This window comes from Carya illinoinensis, chromosome 15 (genome assembly GCF_018687715.1).
Source record: "Carya illinoinensis cultivar Pawnee chromosome 15, C.illinoinensisPawnee_v1, whole genome shotgun sequence".
In the NCBI taxonomy this organism is placed as follows: Eukaryota; Viridiplantae; Streptophyta; class Magnoliopsida; order Fagales; family Juglandaceae; genus Carya; species Carya illinoinensis.
The window spans coordinates 6,274,581-6,301,575 of NC_056766.1; the positions used below are offsets into that span (position 1 = coordinate 6,274,581).

General features: G+C 35.1%; 3 protein-coding genes and 1 long non-coding RNA gene across 7 annotated transcripts; 3 read left to right on the top strand and 1 right to left on the bottom strand.

The window, feature by feature from the left end:
- The first annotated feature begins 763 nt into the window (after window positions 1-763).
- On the top strand, window positions 764-2,518 carry LOC122296480 (protein TRACHEARY ELEMENT DIFFERENTIATION-RELATED 7A-like). Of its 2 annotated transcripts, none has more exons than XM_043106231.1 (2): window positions 764-1,494; window positions 2,382-2,518. In XM_043106231.1, exons 1-2 carry the CDS (start codon window positions 923-925, stop codon window positions 2,386-2,388), a joined length of 579 nt encoding a protein of 192 aa, XP_042962165.1. In that variant the 5' UTR covers window positions 764-922; the 3' UTR covers window positions 2,389-2,518. The 2 variants fall into 2 exon arrangements, with proteins under 2 accessions (XP_042962165.1, XP_042962166.1); XM_043106232.1 differs by having other exon boundaries at window positions 765-1,494; window positions 2,379-2,515.
- An 84-nt stretch (window positions 2,519-2,602) lies between these two features.
- LOC122296479 (conserved oligomeric Golgi complex subunit 8) lies at window positions 2,603-8,319 on the top strand. The gene is made up of 12 exons (XM_043106230.1): window positions 2,603-2,748; window positions 2,831-2,983; window positions 3,485-3,633; window positions 4,860-4,937; window positions 5,226-5,319; window positions 5,435-5,509; window positions 5,695-5,991; window positions 6,344-6,411; window positions 6,513-6,567; window positions 6,735-6,873; window positions 7,316-7,500; window positions 7,591-8,319. The coding sequence occupies exons 1-12, from the start codon at window positions 2,617-2,619 to the stop codon at window positions 7,885-7,887; spliced, it is 1,722 nt and encodes a 573-aa protein (XP_042962164.1). The 5' UTR covers window positions 2,603-2,616; the 3' UTR covers window positions 7,888-8,319.
- Window positions 8,320-9,146: 827 nt separating this feature from the next.
- LOC122297207 lies at window positions 9,147-15,382 on the top strand. Of its 3 annotated transcripts, XM_043107187.1 has the most exons (13): window positions 9,147-9,287; window positions 9,426-9,567; window positions 9,636-9,697; window positions 10,382-10,432; window positions 10,588-10,614; window positions 11,294-11,398; window positions 12,156-12,263; window positions 12,477-12,548; window positions 12,663-12,713; window positions 13,454-13,516; window positions 13,598-13,722; window positions 14,005-14,215; window positions 14,449-15,382. In XM_043107187.1, the coding sequence occupies exons 2-13, from the start codon at window positions 9,468-9,470 to the stop codon at window positions 15,160-15,162; spliced, it is 1,689 nt and encodes a 562-aa protein (XP_042963121.1). In that variant the 5' UTR covers window positions 9,147-9,287; window positions 9,426-9,467; the 3' UTR covers window positions 15,163-15,382. The 3 variants fall into 3 exon arrangements, with proteins under 3 accessions (XP_042963121.1, XP_042963123.1, XP_042963122.1); XM_043107189.1 differs by lacking the exon at window positions 9,636-9,697; XM_043107188.1 differs by lacking the exon at window positions 9,636-9,697 and having other exon boundaries at window positions 11,294-11,355.
- Window positions 15,383-18,432: 3,050 nt separating this feature from the next.
- Window positions 18,433-20,484, bottom strand: LOC122295862. Its single transcript, XR_006238296.1, has 2 exons — window positions 18,986-20,484; window positions 18,433-18,861 (listed from the first exon to the last, which is right to left on the bottom strand). It is a non-coding gene; the product is annotated as an uncharacterized LOC122295862 (long non-coding RNA).
- Window positions 20,485-26,995: the final 6,511 nt, after the last annotated feature.

A 26,995-nucleotide genomic window follows, 5' to 3' on the forward strand; every position in this document is an offset into this window, starting at 1 on the left:
CAATAATGAAAGAGGGCATGGGCAGAAACCTGCTTCCAAAGAAAAGTATAAGTAAAGAAGAAGCTTAAAGTGTGGTACTACTGTGTGAAGAGAGAATTGATTCACACAAAGCTGGATTATGTTTGGAGAAAGGCATAAGAAAAAGAAAGTATAAAGTTAGATTGCCAGAGAAGCTTTACTTGAGATTCCCCTCCCCATGAAAATGAAAGAATACAATGTTGCATGCTCCAAACTCCAAGAAGATAACCAAATGATTACGACTTGTTTTTATTTGTCATATGAACACAATTACAATTTGCAGGGTCCCCCAATTAATCATCATTCCCTCATTATCTAAAGAAAATTATTGTTTATAAGGATTAAAGAAGCAAGCAATGAATAAGGAGAATTACTATATATGAGAAAATCAGCCCAATTTCTGATTAAAGAGGTCATTCTAGGCGGGGAATATTATCTCAAAATCAATTAAAGGTAGTACCCTATGTTAGACTCTAGATGTTTGGTCCCTGTTGGTCAATCATGTGTGATAGTGTGACTAGTAGTCTAGTACTACTCTTAAGGCCTTCAATATATATTGAGCTTTTACATACTTGGGGATATTGGGCGTCCAAGACATTGGCTTCTATGAAATATTAAATCCAAAAAAGCTTGAGAAAAATGAAATAGAAAAGTGGTTTATCTGGTTATATTATGTACTCCTTTGCAGCAATACGACAAACTCCATTAAAGAAGAATCCAAGTAACTTCTTAAAGAGCCATAAACACACATATACGTCTAAAAGCAACCTGCCTACTGCCCTGACCTCTTTTGGTTTTGTAACTATAAAGTCCCAGAGGGCGTTAGCCCAACAAGTTTCAGTCACAAGGACACAATATCAGAATTTGGCATTTTCTTCCCAAACTTGAGCCATTTAGAATTCAGATGGGTGAGTTTCATCGCAACCTTTCGGCTTCAATGAGAAAGCAATGGTTTCCTTGGCTCTTGAATGTAGGGATGATCATGGGGTTATTCATGTTTGCCAATGTAACGTGTGATCAGGATCATGAAATTGGGGATCCTCCAACTGGCGCACCATGTATCAGTGAATGTGCAACATGTCCTGTCATATGTTCACCACCATCTCCGCAGCTACAGTCACATCCACCACCAGCATCTTCAGTGCACCACTCACTGCCACCACCAAAGCCAACACCATCATCACCAGATCATTCACGACCACGGCCACCAACATCCACACCACTACCATCTCCACCAGCAGCATTGCCGCCAAAGGCTTCTTCAAATTCTTTAGGGGGATCGCCTTCACCTCCTTTTATTTACTTCAACAATATGCCTCCTTCAGATCCCGGACATGTACCACCCATGGTTGGAGCATACGGTTACTCCTATCCTTACTACTATTACGCCTCCATGGCTTCGACCTCTCTTTCAGTACTCGATGCTTCCTTCTTCTTAATCATGCTTCTTGTCTTCCATTTCGTGATTTCTTGCTGGTGAGTAAATCAAGATGGTGACAAGTTCTCTAATTAATGGAAAATGGAATGGGTTGATCCTCATGACAAGTTTGTAGAATTGAAGGAGATTGCGAAATTCTTCAGTCTGTTCATAAGTTTCACTATGTTTGCTTCCTTTTTCTGGGTTCTTTTTGCACTTTGGCTATGTTCAGAGATAAACTTAGTTTTTAGCTGAATGAGTTGAAATGTATTGTATATTTTACTTGTATAAATTGGCTCATTATGAGTAAATAAAGGATAAGCATACATTTTACATGTTTTATATGAAAGGTATTTTTATCATTCATGCACTTTAATGGAAAAGGATTTCATGGTTCTTATCAAGGATGTATTAATTCATGAGTAATGCTACGTATAATCGTAGAGTAATGCGCAAGTATCGTGCAGTTGTTTTGAAAAAGAATTAAATTTATTATTAAAAAATTAATTTTTTTAATATAAATTCCGACGGCAACTATCATTTCCTTTAGACAAATTGCAGGCAATCATTGAATGCCAAGAAGTTTTCATTATATTTTCCTATAAACTCAAATAATTAAAGCAAATTGCTGTAACTTCTATTTATTTCAATTTAATTATTGTTAAGTCATTTTAAAACTGTGTTGAAATGAAGAATTCATGTAATTTTTGTTAGAACAGATAACTGGCAGCAGAGATGGATCAACACTACTTATACCAAGAATTTCTTTTATAAGAATTGAGTAACTCATTTAATGAATATATATTTTTTTACATATTCTAAGTATGCCAAGAATATTTTTTATAAGAATTGAGTAACTCATTTAATAAATAATATATATATATTTTTTTAAAGTGCCTGTATTATACTTACAGACTCCACTGATCTTTTTCTTTTGACATAGAAGTATGTGAAACCGACGGCCAGGATCATGTAAAAACGTACATACCACGTCACGTCGGTGGGACCCTTTGTCGTCAACGCTGACATGGCCATAATTGGCCCTTTGAACTCACGCCTCATCCCACACGGGATCCAGATCCGAATAGCAGAGCTCAGTAATCGACGAGACGCACTGTTCCGCACCGAACTGTGATTTGAGCCTTCGATTCAGCGAATCAGGGGTTCCGGAGCTCCGAGAAATGGAGCTCGAAAATGCAGCAGAGGAGACGACGTCGTCGTCGCCGGTTTCAGGTCTCCTCCCTCTCGCATCGGCCTCCCAACAACCCTACGTCTCCGAGCTCCTTTCCTTCACCCTCGATCGCCTCCACAAGGTCCTTGCTCTCTGTCTGTCTGTCTCTAAGTCTGTCTGAGAAGCTTGTCAAGTACTTCATAAAATTTCTTAATTTTTTAAAGGAACCGGAGCTTCTTCGGGTCGATGCGGAGCGGATCAGGAGGCAAATGCAAGAGGTGGCTGTGGGAAATTACCGAGCATTCATTGCCGCAGCCGATGCACTGATTGCGATTCGGGAGGAAGTTTCTTCTATTGATAAGAATCTTGAATCTCTGGTAATAATACTTCTTTTTAATTTTTTAATTTTTGTTTTGGTGTTTTATGGTGCTGAAATATCGTCTCGTTTTCGTACTCAATGCAGCTTCCCGTGAAATTTTTTTATCTAGGCTTAATTTGTACTAGAAAAATGTTGTATGAATGAAGTACACCACTTCATGACCCATTAACTTGAGTCGGGGATAATCTTTGAAGATCTTGCAAGGGTCTCAAAATTAAGTAGTGAGGTGATGTTGATATGTAGGAGGAGCGAGAAACCGAGAAGTACAGTTTCTCCACTGTTTTTGATTTACTAATATAAGAGCAAGGAGCTCGATAATTTTGGGTTTATAATTGTTATGACAAATGGAATTGCTTCCATGTGTAATGCAAGCATCTAAAACATCAGAGAAAATGTAATCATCTTGCCGCATAATTTTGAAGAACATGATGTTTTTTAGAAGTAATTTTGAAGCACATGATAGACAGGTATACTGAGATGTAATTTTCATCCTTTGCAGATAAATGAGATCCCAAAGTTGACATCTGGTTCCACCCAGTTCATTGAATCTGCAGAACAGATTTTGGAGGAGAGGAAGATGAACCAAACATTGCTCGCAAATCACAGTACTCTGCTGGACTTACTTGAAATTCCTCAGCTTATGGACACGTATGTGTTTCAAAAAATAGGAAGGTCATTCATAGAATGTACTTAGGTGCCTTATGTATACTTCCTGTGTACACGGGCATGCCTATTTTATTCTGATCAATAATATTTATCTTTTACCTAGAACATATATATATGAAGGTCATTTGTTCAAATGGAATCAATAGTCCCTAATCTAGAGGTCTCATATTAAGTTTTTACATTTAGTGTTTGAAAAGAAATGCATCCTAGTACTATGTGTGCAATAAGTTGTTGACTGCATTGAGATGTCTTTAACTCAAGCCATCAGATAGTTCCCCACTCTTTGGAGTATGAGTCTAAACTTATACCCTTATCTTTCTATGGTTATATTAAACAAACCATTTTTATGTATTGTACATTTGGTATTTTGTGCTTAATTTCTACTTTTCGTGTTTACAACCTTAAAAACTATTTTTTGTGATTGATGGATGAATGATGTTTTGAAACTAGAAATTGGTTCTGAAGTAACTGAGGCATAATGAAACTCTTGTCTACACAAGGAGGAGGAGAAGGGGGGGGGGGGGGGGGGGGGGGGGTGCTTGGAGGTCATGAAGCGCTGGTAGAAACAAGATTAAGAAGCAACTACTTGAAGTGTCGAGTTTATACAAATTTAGAGGAGCATCTAGGGGAGGGGGAGGGGTAAATTTGCCAGCTATCAGGGCTCTTTTGGAGACTGCCATAGGACTTTGATGATATTGATTGCAGATCATGGAAATGAGAAGTTAGATTATTCTATGGTTTCGTTGTGTTGTTTACTTGGGAATATTTTTAGGATGGTTTTTTAATCTTTGAGCTTTAAGGGTGGGTGTTACTGGTTGTTTAAAATGACATTATGCCCTTGCTGCACTGCCACGGTTCTGTAATTCTTTGATACAATTGTTTATCTTCATGAAAAATAAAAAAACTCATGCCATAAAACTTCAATAAGTTTTGTCCTTCAGTATTCCTATTCAGGAATCAGGTCTGCAAATAGTAAAATTGGTATGCCATGCCATGATTGTCCTATCTGCTAATCTCTTTTTACTTGAAATATTGACCTTATCAGCAGCTTTTTAGAAAATAAACGGTAATTCCATATTAGAAAACATTTAAATGGCATTATTTTGTTGGTTGGCCAGCGTATTTTCGTAGGACATGTCATTCTTGATGCAGCTATTCATCTCATCGGGTAATAACTAGAAAGGCTATTGAATCCTTTCTTTATGCAGGTGTGTAAGAAATGGAAATTATGATGAAGCTCTTGACTTAGAAGCATTTGTTTACAAACTTTCAACTATGCATCCCAAGTGAGTTATATTTGTGTTATTTTCCTTTACTAGCTACCGAATGTTTTGGCTCTCAACTTTTCAGAAGGCACATGCTATTCTTAACTTGTTTTCCTCTTGGTAGCTACTATAGATTTTAATTGGCCGAGTCTTCATGATTACCTTGCATCCTTTTCTTTTTCTAATTAGGTGTTCTCTTTTATGTCCTGTGCACTTTTGCGTTTTTTAATAAAATCTTCAATTACTCATTAAAATTAAAAAAAAAAAAATCAGAAGGATGCTTGCTGAGTTTTTGTTCTTTTCTTGAAGATTACCTGTTATTCAAGCACTAGCTGCAGAAGTCAGGCAGACAACCCAGGCTCTTCTTTCTCAGCTTCTCCAGAAACTTCGCTCAAATATTCAGGTCTGTGGTTTTTCTGTCCAGTCATTTGCAATTGATGCAGCTTGACTTTTGTATATCTGTGGATGTATCCTCATGTATTGCAGTTTTTTTATGAGAAAATCCTTGTATATTGCAGTTACCAGAATGTCTTCGTATTATTGGATATTTACGTCGGATAGGAGTATTTAGCGAGTACGAGATGCGTTTGCAGGTATTTGTCAACCTCTGTTATGCATAATTCATTAATCTTTTATGGTTTATACTAAAAACTTGACTTGTAAGATTTGTTGCTGATAGGGATGTTGGTTTAGTGAACATTTAATTGGCTTCTATGCTTTTTGTAGGGGCTACTTCTATAGGTTCAATGTGATCATGATTATTTTCCATGTGTTTCAGTTTTTGAGGTGCCGAGAGGCTTGGCTTACTGGAATTCTTGAGGATCTGGACCAGAGAAATCCTTATGAGTACTTAAAAGGGATGATAAACTGTCACAGAATGCATCTTTTCGATGTAGTTAACCAGTATCGAGCAATTTTTGCTGACGATACATCAGGAAGTGAGGAAAACTATGATGGTGGGCTTCTATTTAGTTGGGCTATGCATCAGATTACCTCACACCTTAAAACTCTTAAAGTCATGCTTCCAAAGATAACTGAAGGTGGATCTCTCTCGAACATCTTGGATCAATGCATGGTAAGCATTCCAATAAAATTCGGCATGCCTGTGTGTCTTGTGCATATCAAACATTTTCTTTTGCCTGAAATGATAGAATAACTCATACTGCTCTAAGCCCCACCCATATCATGTCAAACCTTAGTCCTTCCTCCACATTCTAATGGAGAATTACTTTTAGCCTACAAGGCCACTTGTGGGTTGTATGCATATTAAAATATCATTGTTTCTGCAGGAGCTTAGATTTGTGGAGAAATGTTTCCGTTCACTTCAACTTCTTTTTGCCTAATTCAAAACATTTTGCATGCAAATTTTCTGGAATCAGGACTACACATCCAGAGCTTTTGACTTTACTCTTTTGTGTTATTCACAGTATTGTGCCATGGGGCTTGGTTGGGTTGGGCTAGATTTTCGGGGGCTGCTTCCTTCGCTGTTTGAAGAGTAATACCTTGTTTTATGTATATATTTATCTTTGGCCATAATAAACCTTCACTTTTTATATCTTTGTTCTTATTTTAATATTGACTTTGGTCAATTTACAGGGCTGTTATCAACTTATTCTCAAAAAATATGAATACAGCAGTTGAGAATTTTCAGGTAAATGAGCTAGAGGTGAAGTAGAATATTTGTTTCTGTTCTCCCAGAATTTATTTAATAGATTACAAAAAGAATTTGGCATATTAGGATGATCATTTCACTTTGTACCAAGCAGCATGATGCCTTCTATTTGGTGATATGTAACTTGATGTTGTACTCTAAACCAGTTGGTCCTGGATTCACATCGTTGGGTCCCAATGCCAGTAGTTGGTTTCCCAGCTTATACTGTTGGCGATGATAGTCAGGAGGATGTCACTCCACCACCTCATCTGATGGAACATCCGCCTCTTGCTGTATTTGTCAATGGTGAGTTTGATATATGCTTTTTACTTGGGTGGTATTTCAAAACCGAGCAGAATTTCCTCACCTTTGATACTACTGTTGCTGTGAACTTTGGTGGTCATGATATGAAGCAGAATTGTTAAGAGAAAAAGACCCCCTCCCCTGGCTTGTGGGGGCTAGAAAATGAGATAGTAGATTCTTTGCAAATAGCTATGCTGACAAGACATTCTGATCTCATTATCAAATTATATTGATAACTTTATGTTTTAGTCTGATGGCTGAATTCCTGAGTTTGGAAATTATCTGGTATGGAGATGCTACTTTCTCCGTGGCCTACTGATTCCAATTCCTCTGAAGTTTTTGGTTTAGATCTCATGGTTACTTACAATTTATGTTCATGGTTACTTACAATTTATGTTTTAGAGGATTTCTTCTTTGGTCATCTTTTTCTTTCTGGTGGTTGTAGGTGTGTCTGCAGCAATGAACGAGCTACGTCCCTGTGCCCCATTGAGTTTGAAACATTTACTCGCTCAAGAATTAATTGAGGGATTGCGGGCTGTTTCCGACTCTTTATTGAGGTATAATACAGCTCGGATGCTCAGAGAAAGTGAATCTGGACTTTTCCTCGCTCTTTGCAGGGCTTTCATTGAGGTGCGATTCTTACTTGGGAGGATTGTCACCTTTAGTTTGTCTTTTAACCATATTCACACCTTGTAATTTGTGGGCCCTCTCCCTTCACAGGTTGTTTACCCACATTGCGCCACATGCTTTGGTCGTTGTTACCCTGGTGGAGCTACTCTTGTCATGGATGCAAAGAACATGTATGATGGAATTGGCCGCCTACTGAGAATCTCTCCCTCAAGAGATCCAATCAAACCTGTCAATAATGTAGAGGGAAAGAGCATCTCAGAAAATGGTGACTTGCCCGTGGTGGAAAATGGAGTTGTGCCTGGTGGCGAACAAACTGTGGGTGCCGATGCCGATGAAAAGGAGAAAAGTCCCACTTTGCAGACTGCCGAGAGGCACAGTGATGAGTGAAATGCCGAGAGCTGTGAAAAATATGACCGCCTCCAATTTCTTAAAGCCCAAAATAAGAGAGAAACAGAGAGGAGCGGAAGAGGAAAACTGGGTCTAATTCAGTAGCTGTAATTATTTTGTTGAACGTTAATTTCCCAATTCTTTTTTTTTTTCTTTTGTTTTTGAAGGGAGCTGAAGACTAGATGTATAGTAGAACTGGAAGAAGAGGGCATCAATGAAGGAGTGAGATGGAGGAATTATACAAGGACAGCAAAACTAGCTAGAGAACTTCATTTTGTATCATTTGCATTACGCATTTATCCCTGTTTTCATTTAAGGCAATTTGTTTTTGAACTCTGGCTATATACATATATATAGCACTACGCATATTTTGTTTGCCAAGGGGTTGAACAGTACGGAAGTCTATATACACAAATATGAAATCTTGCTGTACAGGGATTTGTCTCTATTTACTTTAACCTTTTTAAGATAAATGTTTTAATCATGATTTGACAAAAATAAATTTATAAATTAACATAAATTTACGTGATTAGTTAGATTTACTTTATAATATTAATGTTGGGCTTGATGTAAAATTGACGTAAAATGTTTTAATTTCTCTTTTTAATGTTTTGAGTTAATGGTGGGCTTGATGGCTTATCCTCAAGATATACACTATTAATATGGTTTGGATAACATAATTTTTAAATATTTTATTCTTAAATATTATTTAAATTCAAAGCATTTTAATTTCAAGTTTTTAAATTTTTTACTTATTTATTACTTAATCATTACAATTTTATTAAATTTTGAACAAAATATAAATAAGAATACAAGTTTTTTCAAATTTTAAAATAAAAATAATATTCAAATAATTTTGTAATTTTATAATATTTTTAATTAACTTTCTCTCTTATTTTTTAAAACTTAATAAAATATCTTAATTCAAATTATTTCATTATTATTTGAAAACCATTTACAAATATTCTAAGCGTCAAGACCTAAATATTTTGATTACTTGACTTTTCAATTGGTCTCGTTTAGTTATATAGATGAGATAAAAGTTGAATAAAATATTGTTAAAATATTATTTTTATTTTAAAATTTTAAAATTTTGAATTATTTATTATATTTTATGTAAGAATTTAAAAAAATTATAATATATTTTTTGAAATAAAAAAATTATAATAATTAAATAAAATTAAATGATTATAGCCAAATTAGACATTAATCCGTAAACAATAAGTATAATGATTGCTTAATATTTTGTATGGAATGAATACTTAAAAAGAGGGTGGGTCGCTTTTTACCTTTACGGCAAACATCGCTACTGGTCACAAGCAAAACCCTAAACCCCCTACCCCCGTCCCTCCCTCTCTCTCTCTCTCTGTGGATGTGGGGCGATTGACTGCAAACTTCTGGTACGTGTTTCTCTGTTGTTTTATTTCGTTGGTGATCTTCACCGCCCTTAATTCCGTTGTTGGTGGGTTATCATTCATGGCAATGTTACTTATAAAAATAAATAAATTCATGGCAAATTACGCTCTTGATGTATGTAGATATACTTGTGACGTTATTCTCCTCAAAGAGAGACTCGGAAAATGGCGTCTGATTTGCAAGCAGCTGAGGAGCAACAACTGCCATCCCAGACGATACAAATATATCCTCCCTCTAGCGATGTTATCTCCCCCTTCTGGCGAGGTCTCTCTCTCTCTCACCACACAGAATATTGTTCGTATTCATTTTAATTATGTCGCTATGTTTGGCAGAGAAATATGAAAGAGAAGCTAAGAAGTATTGGGATATCTTTTACAAACGGCATCAAGATAGAGTAACTCTCTCTCTCCCTCTCTCCTCCAACCTCTCCCCCCCCCCCCCCCCCCCCGGGCGGCTCCCCGGCCGCGCGGTGACTCTATCAGACCAACAGCCGATTCAAATGCTACTTAATAATCCCGACTGAGCTCCCCACTTAGAATAGGAAGATGGTGAATGAGATCCACGTTGCTCTGGAGAGAGGAGTTATTGCCCTTTTTAGTAATTCCTATGAGCTCCATTTATGACATTGGATAGTACTTTTAGAGTATGAGGCCGGACGTGGCTTGAGTTCTTCTTCGATCATTACATGCTATTACTTTTTGTGTCAGTATAATTCTACCGCTAGGCTCCAAAACATGACTGGCAACAATGATCTTGATCCACGTTATGTGATCCGTAGTGGCATAAATGGCTGGCCAGACCTTCGGTTCATAATTCTAAAACCAGAGACCTTTAGCTGAGTTGAGTAGGTTATTACTTGTCTGGAAATCGGGTCGCCTCTATGGCTTTAGCTGGTGTCAGTTTCTTGGGAGAAAGGGTAATCTGCACCTTACAGCTGTCAATCCTGTCTGTAATGAAAAGGGCAAACCATTTTGATTGCTTCCTGAAAGCTTTTAAACTGCCACTTGTTTTTAATTTGCTGCAAGTCAATGGGTATTGGTAAAATTTTTATTTCATTTTTCTGTTTTTGTATCTTTAGTTTTTCAAAGATCGTCACTACTTGGACAAGGAGTGGGGCCACCATTTCTCTGTGAGTGTTTTTTTTGTTTTTTTGATAAGTAAAACGGTAGTATTAATTAATAGGCATGAGTGTTTCTTTTTTCTTTTGCAAGTGTAGTTTCTAAGCGTTTTGCAATATCTTTAATGGATTAAGATATATTTTGTGGATTTTTTATTTATTTACAGGGATCAGGAAGAAAAGAGATTTTGGAGGTAAACCATCTTTTTTCATTATTAGCTCTCTCTCCCTCTCTTATGTGGACAAAATCTAGATGTTTGGTTCCTAACTTGTAATCTTTCTACTTAAAAAAAAAAAAACCTGTAATCTTTTTTGTTATAAGTAATTAATTTTATATTTTTCATGACTTGATGAAGTTTCTAACTTAGTTTCATGTCACCCTGTTATATCCATATTATCATTCATATTATCTTTGACTGAAGTTTTGATTAAATAAGGTGGATAGGTATATAGAGATATTTGCATGACTTATTGTTGCAAGTCGTTTGAAATTGCTCTATGTTGTTGGTGAGATCAAACACTAACGTATTTTGTGTCTTAAAATTTGATTTTGAAGTTGTATCATTTATTTAATCATTGTTGTACCTGTAGTTTTAATCAAGTCTTCTCATGATTCTCATTCTTATTTATTGTCCACTATGATCATTAAGGCTATATTGTATTTTAGCCTTAATCTTGTGGATATAGAGAGGAACTATCACCATTCACAGCTATAGTAAAGTACTACATGTGTGTGTGTGTGTGTGTGTGTGTGTGTGTGTGTGTGTTTGTAAGTAGTTATTTTCCTCTTTATATTCCTTTTTGGAAGCTCTTTAACCACTCCTTGAGAATTTACTATATATTGAGCTATTAAATCTTTGTCATTGTTATCAGGCTGGCTGTGGAGCTGGAAACACCATCTTTCCCTTGCTTGCTACATATCCGGATGTTTTTGTGTATGCATGCGATTTCTCACCACGTGCTGTTAACTTGGTTCAGGTTTGATTGTCTTGTATTCTATTGTTGAATAATTGGCGAATCTTTATGATTGAATGCATCTGAGTACGTGGATCATATTGTAGTATGTGTAGATAATTGTGCTTAAAAGTTATGGATCTGGAGCTGTGGAGCTGTTCAAGTGCCCTATAATTGATGAATGAGAAGAGGATCAGCTTGTAGTTTTGTTCTTATTCCTCCTTTGATTATGTGCATTGCATGTGAGCTTGATTTAATATAAATCAACAAGTCATAATAACCTAAAAAGTTAAGGGGATGAATCATAGAAAGTTATGTGTATAGTCATGTTTTAAACTATATTTTAAACAAAGTTATGTGTATAATCATAGAAAGGGGATAAATCATATAAAGTCATATTTTAAACTATCTCTTGGATTAGAAACTCATAATTACTTAATTCTATAGGTAGAAATGCTTCATTCTTCTGTGAATGACACTGTTCTCCTTCTCCTTTTATTTAGTGTCAAAAGTTTGGTGGCAACATGTTTTCTACAATATGTTTTTGTATTTGACAACTCATGGTACGTTGAATACTTTGCAGAAAGTTAAAGAGATTCCTTTGGGCATTGATCATGAGTTAAACTGGAAATGTAGCACTTCTACTAAAGTGACATGTTGCAATTTCCTTGTTTTGTATGCTTATTGTTTGTAGCTTTAGGAGTTAATTGTCCATATATAACTTAAAATTTTACTTGAACTAGTTCTATTTGGCTGAATGTATTTGTCTTGCTCATCGCAGATGCATAAAGACTTCAATGAATCCCGAGTTAGTGCATTTGTTTGTGATTTGACAGTTGATGATCTAAGCAAGCAAATTTCTTCATCTTCACTTGATATAGTGACCATGGTATTTAAATGAAGTTATCGTTCATAAAGTTTATGTGATTGTTAAATATCTGGTTTTTTACCTATAAAAAAGTTAAAAAAAAAAAAAATCTGGTTTCCACTTTCATTGATGTATTATTGTATTCCAATCTACATTCTGGTTGGACAATGTGCTGTTGTGCTTAAGTTTGCTTTGATGTTTGTTGTTCAGCCAACTAGCTGACGCGTTAAGCAGATTTTTGTGTTATCTGCAGTTTCCCCAGAGAAGATGTCTCTAGCGTTGCAGAACATTAGAAAAGTTCTCAAGGTAAGATGTTAGTGCATTTATTTACAAGAATCATGAAATATTAGAGCTTCTATAAACAATGCCATAATTAACTCTTTTAAATTTAAAATTCCATCTTTTTTTTTTAATTTTCAGCCAAATGGGTACGTGTTGTTTCGTGATTATGCCACTGGTGACCTTGCTCAGGTTGATACTCATGCATTTTGAAGTTCTTGTTTGTTTACTTTCTTTTTGAACCCATGCTCTATTGCTCTATTTCCTTCTATCCTCGAATTGCTTCTCGCAGTTTTTTTTTTTTTTTTGGTGGCTTATGTTTGTTATATACTTAGTTGCTTGAGTTCATCAACTTTGGCTGTACATTTCTTGAAGCCAGTAATGGTTATGATGATGATAAAAAAAATAAAAATAAAAAATAAAAAATAAAAGCAATGTGGGATTTCACTCCCTGTTTTAGGTAAATACAGTTTGGCTCTTGAATGGGAATTGAAGCAGTGTCTTCGCCCTCTAGCACTTTTTTTATAAGGTAGTTGACCATTTGTTCCAAAGCTCATTGACGAAGAATGGATTTGACTGCCCTCTATGAAATATTCCTTTCCTTCAGTTTTCATGCTTCATATGTCGGTGTGATTTTATCATGATTATGTTTTACTTAAGAAGAATATCAGCCTTACATCCCTCATAACAGTATGAGCATCCTTATTCGAAACCTAATTTTGATTGTTTCACCAAAATCGGAGTGGAACATAAAACTCAAATTTTTCCATTTTTGTTTTCAAATTCTTTCCTAGTGTTTTGGCAACCCCCCCTCTAAATTTTTTGAAACGGTTGTATCACCAATTGGCTACTTATCACAATATCTGCAATTAGCCGCTTGTTCTCTATGTAGAGAATTTTTTATTAACATTTTATAATAAATATATTGGCAGGAAAGGTTTACTCTCAAGGATCAAAAGATTAGTGAAAACTTTTATGTCAGGGGTGATGGCACTGTAAGTTCCAGAATGGTTTATATGTTCTCAGTATGTAGTTTAGCGAGTTAGCTACTTATATAAACCTTTTTTTTTATCCAGCGAGCTTTCTATTTTTCTGAAGAGTTCTTGAGAAATTTATTTAAAGAAAATGGATTTGATGTTGAAGAACTTGGTTTGTGTTGCAAACAAGTTGAGAACCGCTCGAGGGAGTTGGTGATGAATCGGTCAGTGATTGTATCTTCATTTTTCATAGCAATTTGTAGAGTTGTAGTTTTTTCTTTTTTGTCAAACTTTGTTTTGTTTTTTGATAAAATAATATATTTCACATTAATGTTGTGAATTTTTAATCTGTTGAAGTGCACTCAAATTTTTTGTCAAGTGATTAGCGCAACAATTAACTAAGAAAAAACTTTTTTCCTTGTGGAATCTTTGTATATATAACCGCTTCTAAAAAATGTATTAAAAGAAAGTATCTCAGTTGAATATATTTCTGTTTGTGATGCCAGGCGTTGGATCCAAGCTGTTTTCCGACTTTCAGACGATGTAAATTCTTCTTCTATTATGGAAGCTGCAGTTAAGGGCTCTTCTGGTCAAGAGGATATTGAGCCTGGAGTCAAGGAGAATTCGTTGATGGGGCTTGTGAAGAACTTTGAAGTTGACATATCTGAGGGGGTTGCAGCTGATATGTTTGGAACTTCACTTTCCAATGATTTTGAGGTGATTTTTTGCCTTTTATCTTTCTACTTGTACTTAAAGTTCTGCTAAACTGATGCAACAAGTTCTCACCTGTGCTTAGAAAGGATGCTGAGTTGTGCTGTCTATTGATTTCAGTAGCAGAGCACGGCCTGCTTGTGTTTCACTATCAACTTGTCCTTTGGAGTGCTAAACTGATCTTTTGCTATGGATAATTTATATGGAGAGATCTTCATCACTCACTTTGTTTGTGGCAGATGATTGATGTCAACGTTAGAGGATCTAACTACAAGATTAGAGTGCTGTCTAGAGAGTATCAACATACATGCAAATCTACCGGCTTGATGCTCTGGGAATCAGCTCGCCTAGTGGCTTCTGTACTAGCACAAAATCCTAGCATCGTTGCTGGGAAAAGGGTGTTAGAGTTGGGGTCTGGCTGTGGAGGCATCTGCTCTATGGTTGCCACTAGATCTGCTGACCTAGTAGTTGCCACTGATGGGGATGCAAGTGCTCTTGACCTATTGACCCAAAATATCACTTCAAATCTCAAGCCACCATTTCTTTCCAAGTTGATCTCGAAGAGAGTACAGTGGGGGAATAAGGACCACATAGAAGCCATCAAGGAAATTAGTAATAGAGGATTTGATATCATTATAGGCACAGATGTGACTTACATTCCTGAAGCCATTTTGCCCTTGTTTGAAACTGCGAAGGAATTGATTTCATCCAAAGGAGGCATTACATGGGAACAGGAACCTGCATTCATTCTTTGCCATGTCTTGCACCGAGTCGATGAGCCATCCATACTTTCAGCTGCATCCAAGTTTGGTTTTAGGCTTATCGATAAGTGGCCTGCAGGAACTCAAAATAATCCATCTAAGGGCATTATCTGTTCCTGGTTCTCACAGAATGCTTCTGAGGATTATATTCCAAGTACTGCATTGAATATATTGTACTTCCAAACAGAGTGAAATCTGGGGCTTCAAATTCAATAAAGTAATCTGTCACAAGTGCAAGATCAATGTGCAATCCCTATTTTCTTTTGCTTTCATTTTTTGTGTGACACATGTTTGTTCACGTTTTCGCCATTTCAGTGTGCTGTATGTGAAGCGTTTTCTGATTAAGCAGGTTTATTATTAAGTTGTACTAGCAAGAGGAGGTATAATGAAACTGCTGTTGCATGTATTTTAAGTTCTGAATTTTGTGCTTGAATTTTCAGTGACTTTCTTATTCCAAGTAAAATTTAAAAAAAAAAAAAAAAGATTATATTAATAGTACATCAATGCTTGCAGATTCAGTAGATTTGTGAGTTAATTATATATATAAATATATATATATATTAAAGAGAAAAAAATAAAAAGAAACCAAGAGCCACCTGAAAAGGTACCATGGTTGCTGATCAAGCATTCCAAGAGAAGATCATGAGTTGCTTAATTTGGTGAATGTTCATGAGTGCCTGACTCAGACCATTAGTAGTACAGGAGATAGAGGAGCTAGCTCCACGTACGATCGATGTCCTTCAGAGTGCAAGGTGGTGTACTTCAACGATTGGCTTGGTAGTGAACATGAATAGATCATTCGACAATATGTCTCCCAAAGCAAACAGGGTCGACGCCCTTTGACATCATCTTCCATGTAGTAGTGGAGAGTGAGAAAAACAGTACCATTGGCTAGCCGTTGCTAGTATAGTGGAGAGTGATCGAGACACATGATGCAAGATGCGTAAGTGCCTCGTGCCCCCTCCCCATGCATGCACCTTGGAGATGATCAAGACGACCACGCAGCAATTTGGAGGAGGTGATGATCTGGACTAACCGGAATGGGAAAAAAGCCCATGGCACTAGAGCAAAGTGCGCGATAGTGGAGGCCGACATGAGGGCGGAAGTCATGATCATTGGATTTGATTTTGAAAAACTTGAGGAAAAGGAGAATTATGAGAAGTCAAAGCTCGGCGGCCTCCCTCCTAGTCCTGGAGTACTCATGGCGGGGGAGGAATTAAAGAGATTGATCAAGACACTTTCGGGAGCTCTCGAGAGGCTTTCCCGAGCTCTAAGCAAATATATATTGAATATATTTTAAAGTAGTGTATGGCCAATGCAATGATACTGATAAAAGAACGATATTGTAATTCATGCAAGGATAAATTTATCTAGGGAGAATGCTACGGTCACAAAGAAATTTTACAAAAATAAAGTATTGATCACAAATTAACAGGGCTTCATTTGATCTGTATTTAAATCTAGTACTTTATAATAAAACTAACTTTATAGTACAATATATGTTTCACATCAAACTACGTCAATTTATGAATTTATTTTTATAAAATATTTTCGTGGCTAAAGCATTTTTCCTATATATATGTGTATGTAATATTATACATACATATGCACACACACACACATATATATATATATATATATAAATATGTGTGTGTGTGCATGCTTGATATGGATCGAGATTGGTTATGTTCATAAGTTTCAATCCATCATCGGCTGGTTTGGGTGTTGAGATATCTCATCTTATTTCATCTCAATATTCAAACACCAATTAAATACAAACACTTTTCAATTTTAAAATTTTAAACTTTTTCATCTAATCATTACCTGATTATTACAATTTTTTCAAACTTCTAAACAAAATACAAAAAACAATTCAATTTTTTTAAATCTCAAAACTAAAATAATATTAAAGGATTATATTATAATAATATTTTAACTTTATAATATTTTTATTCAATTTTTTTTCTCATTTTTCAAAATCTCATAAAACATCTTAACTCAACTAATTTTACTATTATTTACAAATTTTTTATCTCATCTCATCTTAAGATCCAAATGAAGTCTAAATCTAGTAACCTAGCGAGTGATTAATTGGGTACGACTCATTCATCTTTATTACTTTGTGTTGATAGTAGCTTCTTCTCTTCTTATTTTGTGTTCCACGAAAGACATTATAGGAAAAGCTTATTGCTTGAATATTATTGCAAAGACTTAGTTTTAATTTGGATTTAGGTTATAATTAATATCGTGCATATATAATTATATTATCATGCATTAATATTTCTTTTTAAAGGGTATATTAATGTATAATAATAAGGAAAGATTAATGATTAATTAGAAGTTGGTGATCGATCATATTAATATATCGCCTTGTTGGGGGCATTATGCATTAATTCATGTACGTACGTAGCTAGACAACCCACCATTCAATTAGATTAAAAAGGTTAATGTAAGTTTTGAATTTTCATGAGCAAATTAGATCACAATATTAAAGGATTAATTAATTACGTACGAGATGATGATCATTTGATCATCATGTGTGTATTATTTCTAATTAATATGATTTGGCCTTCCCTCTTCATTATATATGTTTTTGCTTTAAAAAAGAAAGTATATATATATACTAGACATGCAAGCATGATAAATGAACAACAAATCTTGCTATCCACTTCACACTGGAAATGTTGATCATGAATGAGATTATAATATACGTTTGGATGTTGAGATGATCTTAATTTATCAGTAAATTATAATAACGAAAAAATAGATAATAATTTGTAAATAATAGTAAACTGTTCGTGATCAGATATGATCACTTACCAAACACAACTTAAATTTATGTTTATTTTCTCCGAAGTGCAACGAGTCCATTTGTCTTTTATTTGAGGACCATTTAAGACAACATTAATCTAGCACAAATCTAAGTCCTAATATTATTGCACATAACAGCAAGCTGCTAGCTCCCATAAATGTGGAGATCCATGCAGAACATATACCTATATATATATATATATATATATTATAAGAAAAATACTAAACATACTTAAGAAAAATTTACAAAAAATTTATTTTTCTATGTGTCAGTTATTGATAGGTTGAAAATCATGAAATTTAAAATTTGAATTTTAAAAGAAAATTAATAAAATAAGTCTTGTAAGTAAAAATGTAAGAATATGTAGAACTACTATACTTGCATATTAATGTATTCAACTCCCCGGCCTCGAGGATCATGATCAGTACTAGACTCGATTACAAAAACCATAGAGCTCTAAACCCTAAAACATGACTTCTGATCATGAATCTTAAACACTCAGTACGTAGAGTAGTACTCTTAACGAAACGTACAAATATTAATTAGGTGAATATAATATCCCATGAAGGGGAAATTGGTGAATCCAAAAGCTAGCTTTAGATCGATAAATCTCATATATATATATATATATATATACATCAATCGAGAAATTAGAAAAATATGATCATTTGAACACTAATATGATCGATGATCAGCACAATATATACATGATGAAGTACTTTATAAACTGAATTAAGTTCGTCAAAAACAACTTAATTTGGCTGGCATATCTTCATCATCGATCGATGATCATGATCATCCCTTGAGGAACTCACAAATTCTCTCAGATTTACGAAGAACCATGCACATATATGGTAGAAGCCGCGGACAGCATTAATCTTGTTGCAGAATTTCCACACACATGATTATTAAGACCATCAGGCATCAATATCTGATCATCGTCATCATCATCATCATCAGCCTTCTTCCAGCTTACAAAAACACATGCATGGCAGCTTTGGATTGATCTTCTCCATGCATCATCAAGCATTCCCACATATAATATTTAATTTTGGCTCAAATTAACCAGTCACTTCAAGCTGGAAGCCAAGTGGGAATAGCTGATCATTAAGAGTAATGAAAAACACATCAAAGGAACTAACTTTATATACATGACCTATATAACCAGCTATTCTGAACAAATTAATCATAAACAATCTTTACCTAAATATATATATATATAGGTAATTGTGATCATCAACCACCTTGAGGTACTGGATCTTCAAGTTGATCAGTGAATTCCAAGAATTTCTGCAACTTCACTGCTGGCCTGTTGTACAGATGAGATAAAAAAACCAGACGCATCTGATCTGGATCCCATTAGCTTGATTGATCCCTACATCAGTAGTACTTCTTGCTTTCAACATTTTCACCATTGATTAGGTCATTTCTAACTAATTAAAGACCTTCCTTCTGTACTGTCAAGAGGGTACATTTAAGTTTTGCAAGCAGATTAACCCCAGCTAACAAGACAACACGGCCTATACCCTAATAACCGTACAAGTTTACGAGGGCAACACGCATATATAGCTAGAGACATGGAACAAAAAAAACATCCCTTGATCTCCCTGCCATCTTGTAATTTTGTTTTATTCTGTCCATAAACTCAACCAAAAACATTTTCTGTGAAGGAAAATCACAGAACCTCTGTAGATTAATAAATCTTCTTGATCAAATGGTATAGTCGTAATTACTCAAGTCAAAACCTTATGTTTTGATGAAAAGTACGAAAATAGTACGCAGGACCAAGAACTTTCAGATGTCATCAAGCAGAGCGACTCTTAACAGAAATCTTGGAACTGATCCCCCCTCCCCCCCTTTTGTTCCGAACAAAAAGCAAGGAACTGACAAATTAGTGGCACTTTCTGCGCATACACAAACAGGTAGTCCTTAACTAATTAAGCAATCTTTGAGTTCACGTGACAGAAGCAGGCAACACGATCGACATATGACAAGAACAAACAATTTTAAAACATAACAGATAATCTGGAATGACCACATGAACCGTTTCAGTACTGTGGGTACAATACGAAAAGCATTGGTTCCAACTTCGAAGTAAGCAAAGTTCTGGTTAATTTCTCCCCAGCCGATTAGGAATCCACTGCAAAGACATTCTAAAGGAATACATCACACGATAGATAACAAATTAGTATAGGCAGAAAGAATCCAAATCCCAGTCCCTTTCCCCCCTCCTGCAATACACAAGCACACGGACGCACACAAGGCATGTACAAAAAATTCAAAGGCATACATATATATATATGGAGAGAGAGAGAGAGAGAGAGAGAGAGAGAGAGAGAGAGAGAGAGAGAGAGAGAGTGGTGGGGTGACAGATAGAGAGTGAGCACGCAGAGCTTCAAGCATGAAACCGGGCATGCAAGAAATACCATGTGTGCTCACTCTCTTCTGTCACCTCCCTTACCCTTGAACCCTTGATGTTAAGAGGGAAAGAGTATTGCCAGCCTCTAGCCTGTGATTTCACGAGACAAGCCAAAAGTAGCTGCCAAACCCTTATTTTGCACCATCTTTACCAAACCAATTAAAACCAGCTTCATCTCTTAGAAACAAAGCTTGTATTTGTTGTGGGAAGAGGTGAAGGCCTGTTGGGCTTTATATAGCACCAGAAATCCAGAAGAGAATGGTTTCATCATGTATGGAATAAATGTGGGCTTCACCCTTATTGGTCACTGCCTAATAATTAAATACCATTTTACAGATGAGAAAGAGAAAAGGAAAAGGAAGTCTAGAAACTTTATCTTTATTATCACTCCCCATATGATCATGCAATCTAACCAGATCAGACTCATTTATTCAACTACAGTAACCAATGCATCTTGTAATTCTAAATTCGTAACCCCCAACGTTCCCTGCTCTTCCTCCTTTATCACCTTCAACTCTCAGTCGTTATATGATTTATTCCCATTCTCTTGCCTATAGATCCTTCATATATATATATATATATATAAATATATACACACACATGAAGTGGCCTTTTTCAGAAAATATCAAATTCTGCATATTTTTTGAAGCCTTGTTGGATATGCTTAATTTTTATCGAGTACTTATGGCATGCAGTGTTTTGACGTAATGGCATGCAGTGCTTTGACAAATGATCATAATCATTGCATTCGAAAGGATAAAGATCAAGATGGATTTTTTAGCTTAACCATCTAATCAGTCACCATATATACGTACTTAATTATATCTGAACTTCAAGTACTGTATTTACGTTTTGTCCCTTTGTAAGGTACAAATTTGTCTTAACTCATGTACAGGAAAAACTAAAACATCTTTGTCACATTTATATTCAGCATTAATATGTTCTCCAAAGCATATGAAACGAAATATTTACTGTGCTTTACAGGTAACTAACTTTATGAATTCTCGAATTTATGTAAAAATCAAATAAGATTGGTCCATTGCGAAGACAAACAAAAGGGGGAATGTATCCTTCTGCAAGGAATGTACAAAGTGGTAACCTTAATTTATAAAAAATAATTAACCACAAATCACGTTTAAGCTCCTAACATGGGAACTATAATGGCATGAGGTCCCCCTCCCTTTGTAAAAAGATAAAGGATCGAGAAAAAGAAATATGGAATGATATCAGTTTAAAAACCAATTTACTTAACAAATGAGAGGTTGACAGAGTCTCGTCAATATACATAAGCCCATAGAAATATCTAATGCAGCGCTAAAGTAATTGAAAGTATATATGCTTTTGATAAATTAAAGTACCATAACGACGGAGAGAATCATTGAAATGAAAATCCTTGGACCAATCACCTATGTAAACGCGTGTTTCCCAGGATATGATCTTGCCTTCTTTACATTAATCTGTGTTTAACATGCATTAATGTGAATAAGAATATTAGAGCTCTTGAATAAAGTTGTTAAGCAAAATCTGTATATATATATATATATTGGCGATGATCAGTTACACATCTTTTATATATTAATCTGCATAGTGCATGCACTCCATGAAAAGACATGATTTAACAATGTCAAGCCGATTCATAAAGCCAAACAAAGCCAGTAGTCGAAAGATTAATATATTGCAGATTTAGATCGCACCGGCCGGCCTGATCTGCAGGCGTGTCATGTAGGAAGACAGACTATATATACTCTAAAATAGTACTGCTATATATATATATATATAAATACACAGTATGATCATGACATGGAGTACTGCAGATATATTGGAGTTGATCCAATGAGTATACGTGGTGGGTGCAAAGGAAAAGATAAAAGGTTTTCCCATTAGGGAAGTGGGGTTCTGTTTAATATGGTCCAGACTCCGGACTTTCCCCTTTTGGAAGTGGAGGATGAGAGGCGTGCTTACATATATGTTGATTCCAAACGGCAAACGGGCTTCAATATTCAAAGAAGGAATTCAAAAATTGTAAATACTTGTTCAAAAAGGAGTGCCACTTGCTATGCCAATTATGATATATAAAAACAATTAATAAGCATCTGCTGCCGTATGGGGCACCTTTTTTTTTGGGGGCAGCCCCTAAAAGGCAGGTAAAAGGAAGCATTTGGGACTTATGTCATGTTCTCATTCTATCTTCCACACCGGCCACTTTGGCATCCAAAATGGGTGGTGCGGCATGAAATTACTTATTCGATCCCTAGGTTCCGAATGGCATTCCAGGGTCAGCTATATATGTACTGTTGGATGAAGCCCACTGTCCGTGGATTTGGTATTTGGCAATTTGCCTAAAAACTTTTTTTTTTTTCTTTTTCTTTTTTTTTTCCTTTCATCGATCTAAATTGATCGGTCAAAGTATATATCCTGTCATGGCCGAGTGGCATGAGTAGCTAGGGTTTTGGGAAAAAAGGAAACGAATGGTAGGGTTAATACAGCAGCTTGAACCCCACACGTTTAGACAGCCCCAAATTGCATGCGTATTGCAGTATTCGATAAAACAAACATGCATGCGATTGTTTTTACATATATAAAACATCATAGTGCTGGTTTGGTGGGGATCTGCAGTGCTAGCTGCCTCACCTCCACATTCAGCCAATTGCGTGCATGTTGCTAGGTCAGGAAACATGTGATCAAGCACATGGCCCTGATCATGCATGCATTTGGATGCTGCTGCGTGCCTTGAGTTGCAGAAACAGAACAGGACCATTCATTTTTAGGCTATATTTATTGTATACAGAACTTTGGGAACAGTGATTTTATGTTGAGACAGTTGACCCATATATATAAAGTTTGGAAAAAGATCATGCATTCCAACTTGAAATAGTATTGTTGTGTAAATTGAATAGACGTAAAACTGAAATAAGTCTCAACTTAGATTTTATGAATCCCAAGAGATTTTCACAAATATAAAGAGCATACCAAAATCCATAGCAATTTCTTCAATTAAATCTTGATCAGGTAAAATGTAGAATTCATCAGAAAATAGGTTTATCTCTCTTAGCCGTTTCTCTAAAATGAAAATTCATACACACCATTGATGGAAACTGTACGTTTATCTCTCTTAGCCCTTTCTTTTTTAATGGGTAGAGAGAGGACTTGTTTCCTTTTTGATAACTGTCAATTCTTTAATAACCGCTACTCCACTTCCCATCAAAATAGAAGTAAAAATAGAAAATTACTTCTCTCATGCATATCAGCTAATATTTTAGAGATTGGCTGGATTAGACGACCTCATAATATTAGGGGTCTATAAGTCATACACGTGTCACGTGGGACATTAAATATCCAACATTCTCTCACTTGACCCATATAACTAACCTTATTTTAGGCTCAATGAAGTCGATATTATGCCCGCAAAACACTAATCCATCTGTAATTTCACTTGGTCATCATAACACTATGGTCAAATGAATCACTAGAGTGAGTCATGGCAATTATACATCAATAAGGCGATATAGTCCCTTCTATGTACCACAACACTAGCAACCCAATCAACCATGCACGGTTCATAAATGATAAGTATCCAAAATTGGTCTAACAAAAATTGTCTTTGTCAAAGACTTATGTTATCATTTATCCAATCTCATAGATGTAGATGTACGTACTGAATGGAAAACAAGAAAAATTAGAAACATAATTAATGAGATCTCAAAACGTCTAATAACATGAACAAACATTTGCAATCCAAAAACACAATGGGCATTACCGGTTACAATCATGAAACATTTGCAATCCAAAAATTAGAAACATAATTAATGAGATCTCAAAATAGATAACAACATAAACAAATATTTGCAATCCAAAAACACAATGGGCATTAAGTGTTACAATCAAAACGCATTGTGACGCCCCCAAATTCCGTTTGGGATCGGACGGACATTTGAAGCGTCGAGACATGTAACACAAAGTTACCTGCCCCCGTTCATGACATATAAGATGCAATAATCCTAACATGCATCTAACATTATGCAATATTCGCAGCGGATAATTTTTTTTCTTTAGCAATACTATGCACCAAACTGAAAATATCCCAATACTTAAAACATACTTCATACATAAAGATCCATTGAATAACTAAGATCACAGCACTATTCCAAAATAGTTATGATCCAAAAGTACTGGAGATGCAACTCCATCGTACAAGTAGTAATTTAACTACTATATTAACATTAACGACGCACCGTCGTTCAGTCGACTGTGTCTAGTTGGTCAGCTCCTGATCCTCCTTCAGGTCCTGTAACAAGATCTACCATTCGGGGGGAATGGTAGTTGGGACTACCACAGTGAGATTTGATTACAAATCTCAGCAAGTTAACAAAAACTTCCATACAGACTAATGATGCATGTATGACAGTAAAAGCATAAATGCATAATCAAATTTATAAGTAATTAAAGCATAACTTAGCGTACAACATAGCATAATTGACATAACTTAAATTGAATCATGAACTGAACTTGACTTGACATGAACTTGATCTGAAACTTGACTTAGCATGAACTTGCTCTGAAACTTGAATTAACATGAAAAATACATACTCCACAGTTGTTGTGGCCCCATGTATTCTACGTGTAAATACATACTCCACAGTTATTGTGGCCCTATGTATTCTACACAAACTTGACTTAACATTAAAAATACATACTCCACAGTTGTTGTGGCCCCATGTATTCTATGTGTAAATACATACTCCACAGTTGTTGTGGCCTCATGTATTCTATACATCACTATGCAGTTAAATACATACTCCACAGTTGTTGTGGCCCCATGTATTCTACATAAACTTGACTTAACATGAAAAATACATACTCCACAGTTGTTGTGGCCCCATGTATTTTACGCATCACAATTGTAGTTAAATACATAACCAACTTGAGATAGTAACATTTCGTAACATGGCATAACATATAACAGACAACGTATTTAACATGACATATTTGTAATGTATAGTAATACATGACAGAATGTATTGTGTAACAGATAAAAATTGATGACAGAATAAATTCTGTATAATAGACAATTACATGATAACTTGGCATGGTATGACATATATGATAACATACATACATACACTGTAATTCTTTTACTTAGCACACATACACAGTAGACTGCTAGTAAGTTAAAAGCTAACTTACCTCGATCTCCGCGTTTCTTATAAAACTTCAAGTGCGATCACGAGGAACTGTAATTAGTAATTCTAAAAATTAGAACTAAATCACTAATAATTTGAAATATGGAAAATACTAACTTAAAGAGTAAAAATTTCATTTTACTCTCTACATGTGGGAAATTGACCGTTTTACCCATAACTTAAGGATTTTGCATACTAACTTCAAAAGTTTCCAAAATTTACATTCCTCATGTAAATTTTGTCCTAAACTTAAATATCAACTCATAAAAATTTAAAACAAAACACAACCATGAAGAACACAGTATGGTCGAAACATCCATAGGCCATTTCCCTTTATTTTTGTTGCAATTCCTTCCAACTTCAAAACTCATGCTTAAACCAAAATTTTGCAACAAACATCTTCCAATCCTAAGTTCAAAACCATACTTAAAACATCCATTTAGAAAAATCTAATAATCAACACCAAACTTTTTTTTGTAAAAAGATCCAAGCACTTGAATCACAAGTTTTGACCTTAAATCAAAACATCTCCAAGAATTTCAAAAATCAAATCTTACTTCTAACATATTCATAATATCATCCTAATATCAACCATGCTTTAAATCATCAAACTAAAGTCACCAAAATCACAAAATAACATTTGGAGTTTTTGGTTTTACACTTAGTCCAAAAACAGGAACTTTTTCCTCAACTAGTTTTGATAAATCTCTTGATCTATGACTTATAAATATATGATCTTCAAACCAAACCATTACATGGTTTAAAAAGATGTCCTAAAACATATACAAGCTTCTAATTCAAGATCACATGGTTAGAAATTAACCAAAACATAAATTTAGCCAAGAATATCCACACTTTGGCTTATCTGAATATCTCTTTGCATAAAATTTTATATCTTTGAAACTAACATCAAATATCTTCAAAATAATAATATAACATGTATATAAGATGTTTAGGATCCTCCAATAAAATTATCAAAGTCATTAGAATAGGTTTAGACCACCAAAGAGTTAAACTTTCTCAAAACAGAAACTGTTTTTCCTCTTCCAGTTTCTAAGTTTCTAAATCTAAGAACATCTTTCATCAAAACCTTTAATCATGCAAAAATCCTCAACCAATAGTCACATATACATGTTAACAATACTCCATAAAAATTTCGGATCAATATCTAACTATTAGCTTGGTCAAAAACTCCAAACTATAACATATTCTCCAGTTTATCTCCCAGAATGACCTTTCTATAGTTTACACAATATTTGACTGACCAAATGATCTTCAAATGGGGCAAATAAGATATCCATGTAAACTAGACTCAAAAAGGAACAACTTATATGAAAGAGACTTTATGATAAAACACTTACAACAGCTTTGAAATGGGCGTGCAAAAGATCTCCTAAAATCTGTCCGAGAGAGAGTGTTTGATAATCTTTTATTAGAATGAGTAATTGAAGATAAGTTCATGGGTGCTGGCTGGACACATTTATGGACGAGATAAGAGAGGTGATAAGGCTGGAGTTGAGAGTTGAGTGTGGTTTTCTCCTACCCAAAATATCTATAAAAGATTATCTCATAATATTCTATCCAATAATATCTATAAAAATCAACTTAAGATAT

Excerpts from the sequence above, each read along its gene's own strand:
- LOC122296479 (XM_043106230.1), top strand. The coding sequence starts at position 2,617 with ATGGAGCTCGAAAATGCAGCAGAGGAGACGACGTCGTCGTCGCCGGTT. Across the intron at positions 3,634-4,859 it reads ATTCCTCAGCTTATGGACAC|GTGTGTAAGAAATGGAAATT; the intron begins GTATGTGTTTCA and ends TTCTTTATGCAG. Across the intron at positions 7,501-7,590 it reads TTTGCAGGGCTTTCATTGAG|GTTGTTTACCCACATTGCGC; the intron begins GTGCGATTCTTA and ends CTCCCTTCACAG.
- LOC122297207 (XM_043107187.1), top strand. The coding sequence starts at position 9,468 with ATGGCGTCTGATTTGCAAGCAGCTGAGGAGCAACAACTGCCATCCCAG. Across the intron at positions 10,615-11,293 it reads GAAGAAAAGAGATTTTGGAG|GCTGGCTGTGGAGCTGGAAA; the intron begins GTAAACCATCTT and ends CATTGTTATCAG. Across the intron at positions 12,714-13,453 it reads CCACTGGTGACCTTGCTCAG|GAAAGGTTTACTCTCAAGGA; the intron begins GTTGATACTCAT and ends ATATATTGGCAG.
- LOC122296480 (XM_043106231.1), top strand. The coding sequence starts at position 923 with ATGGGTGAGTTTCATCGCAACCTTTCGGCTTCAATGAGAAAGCAATGG.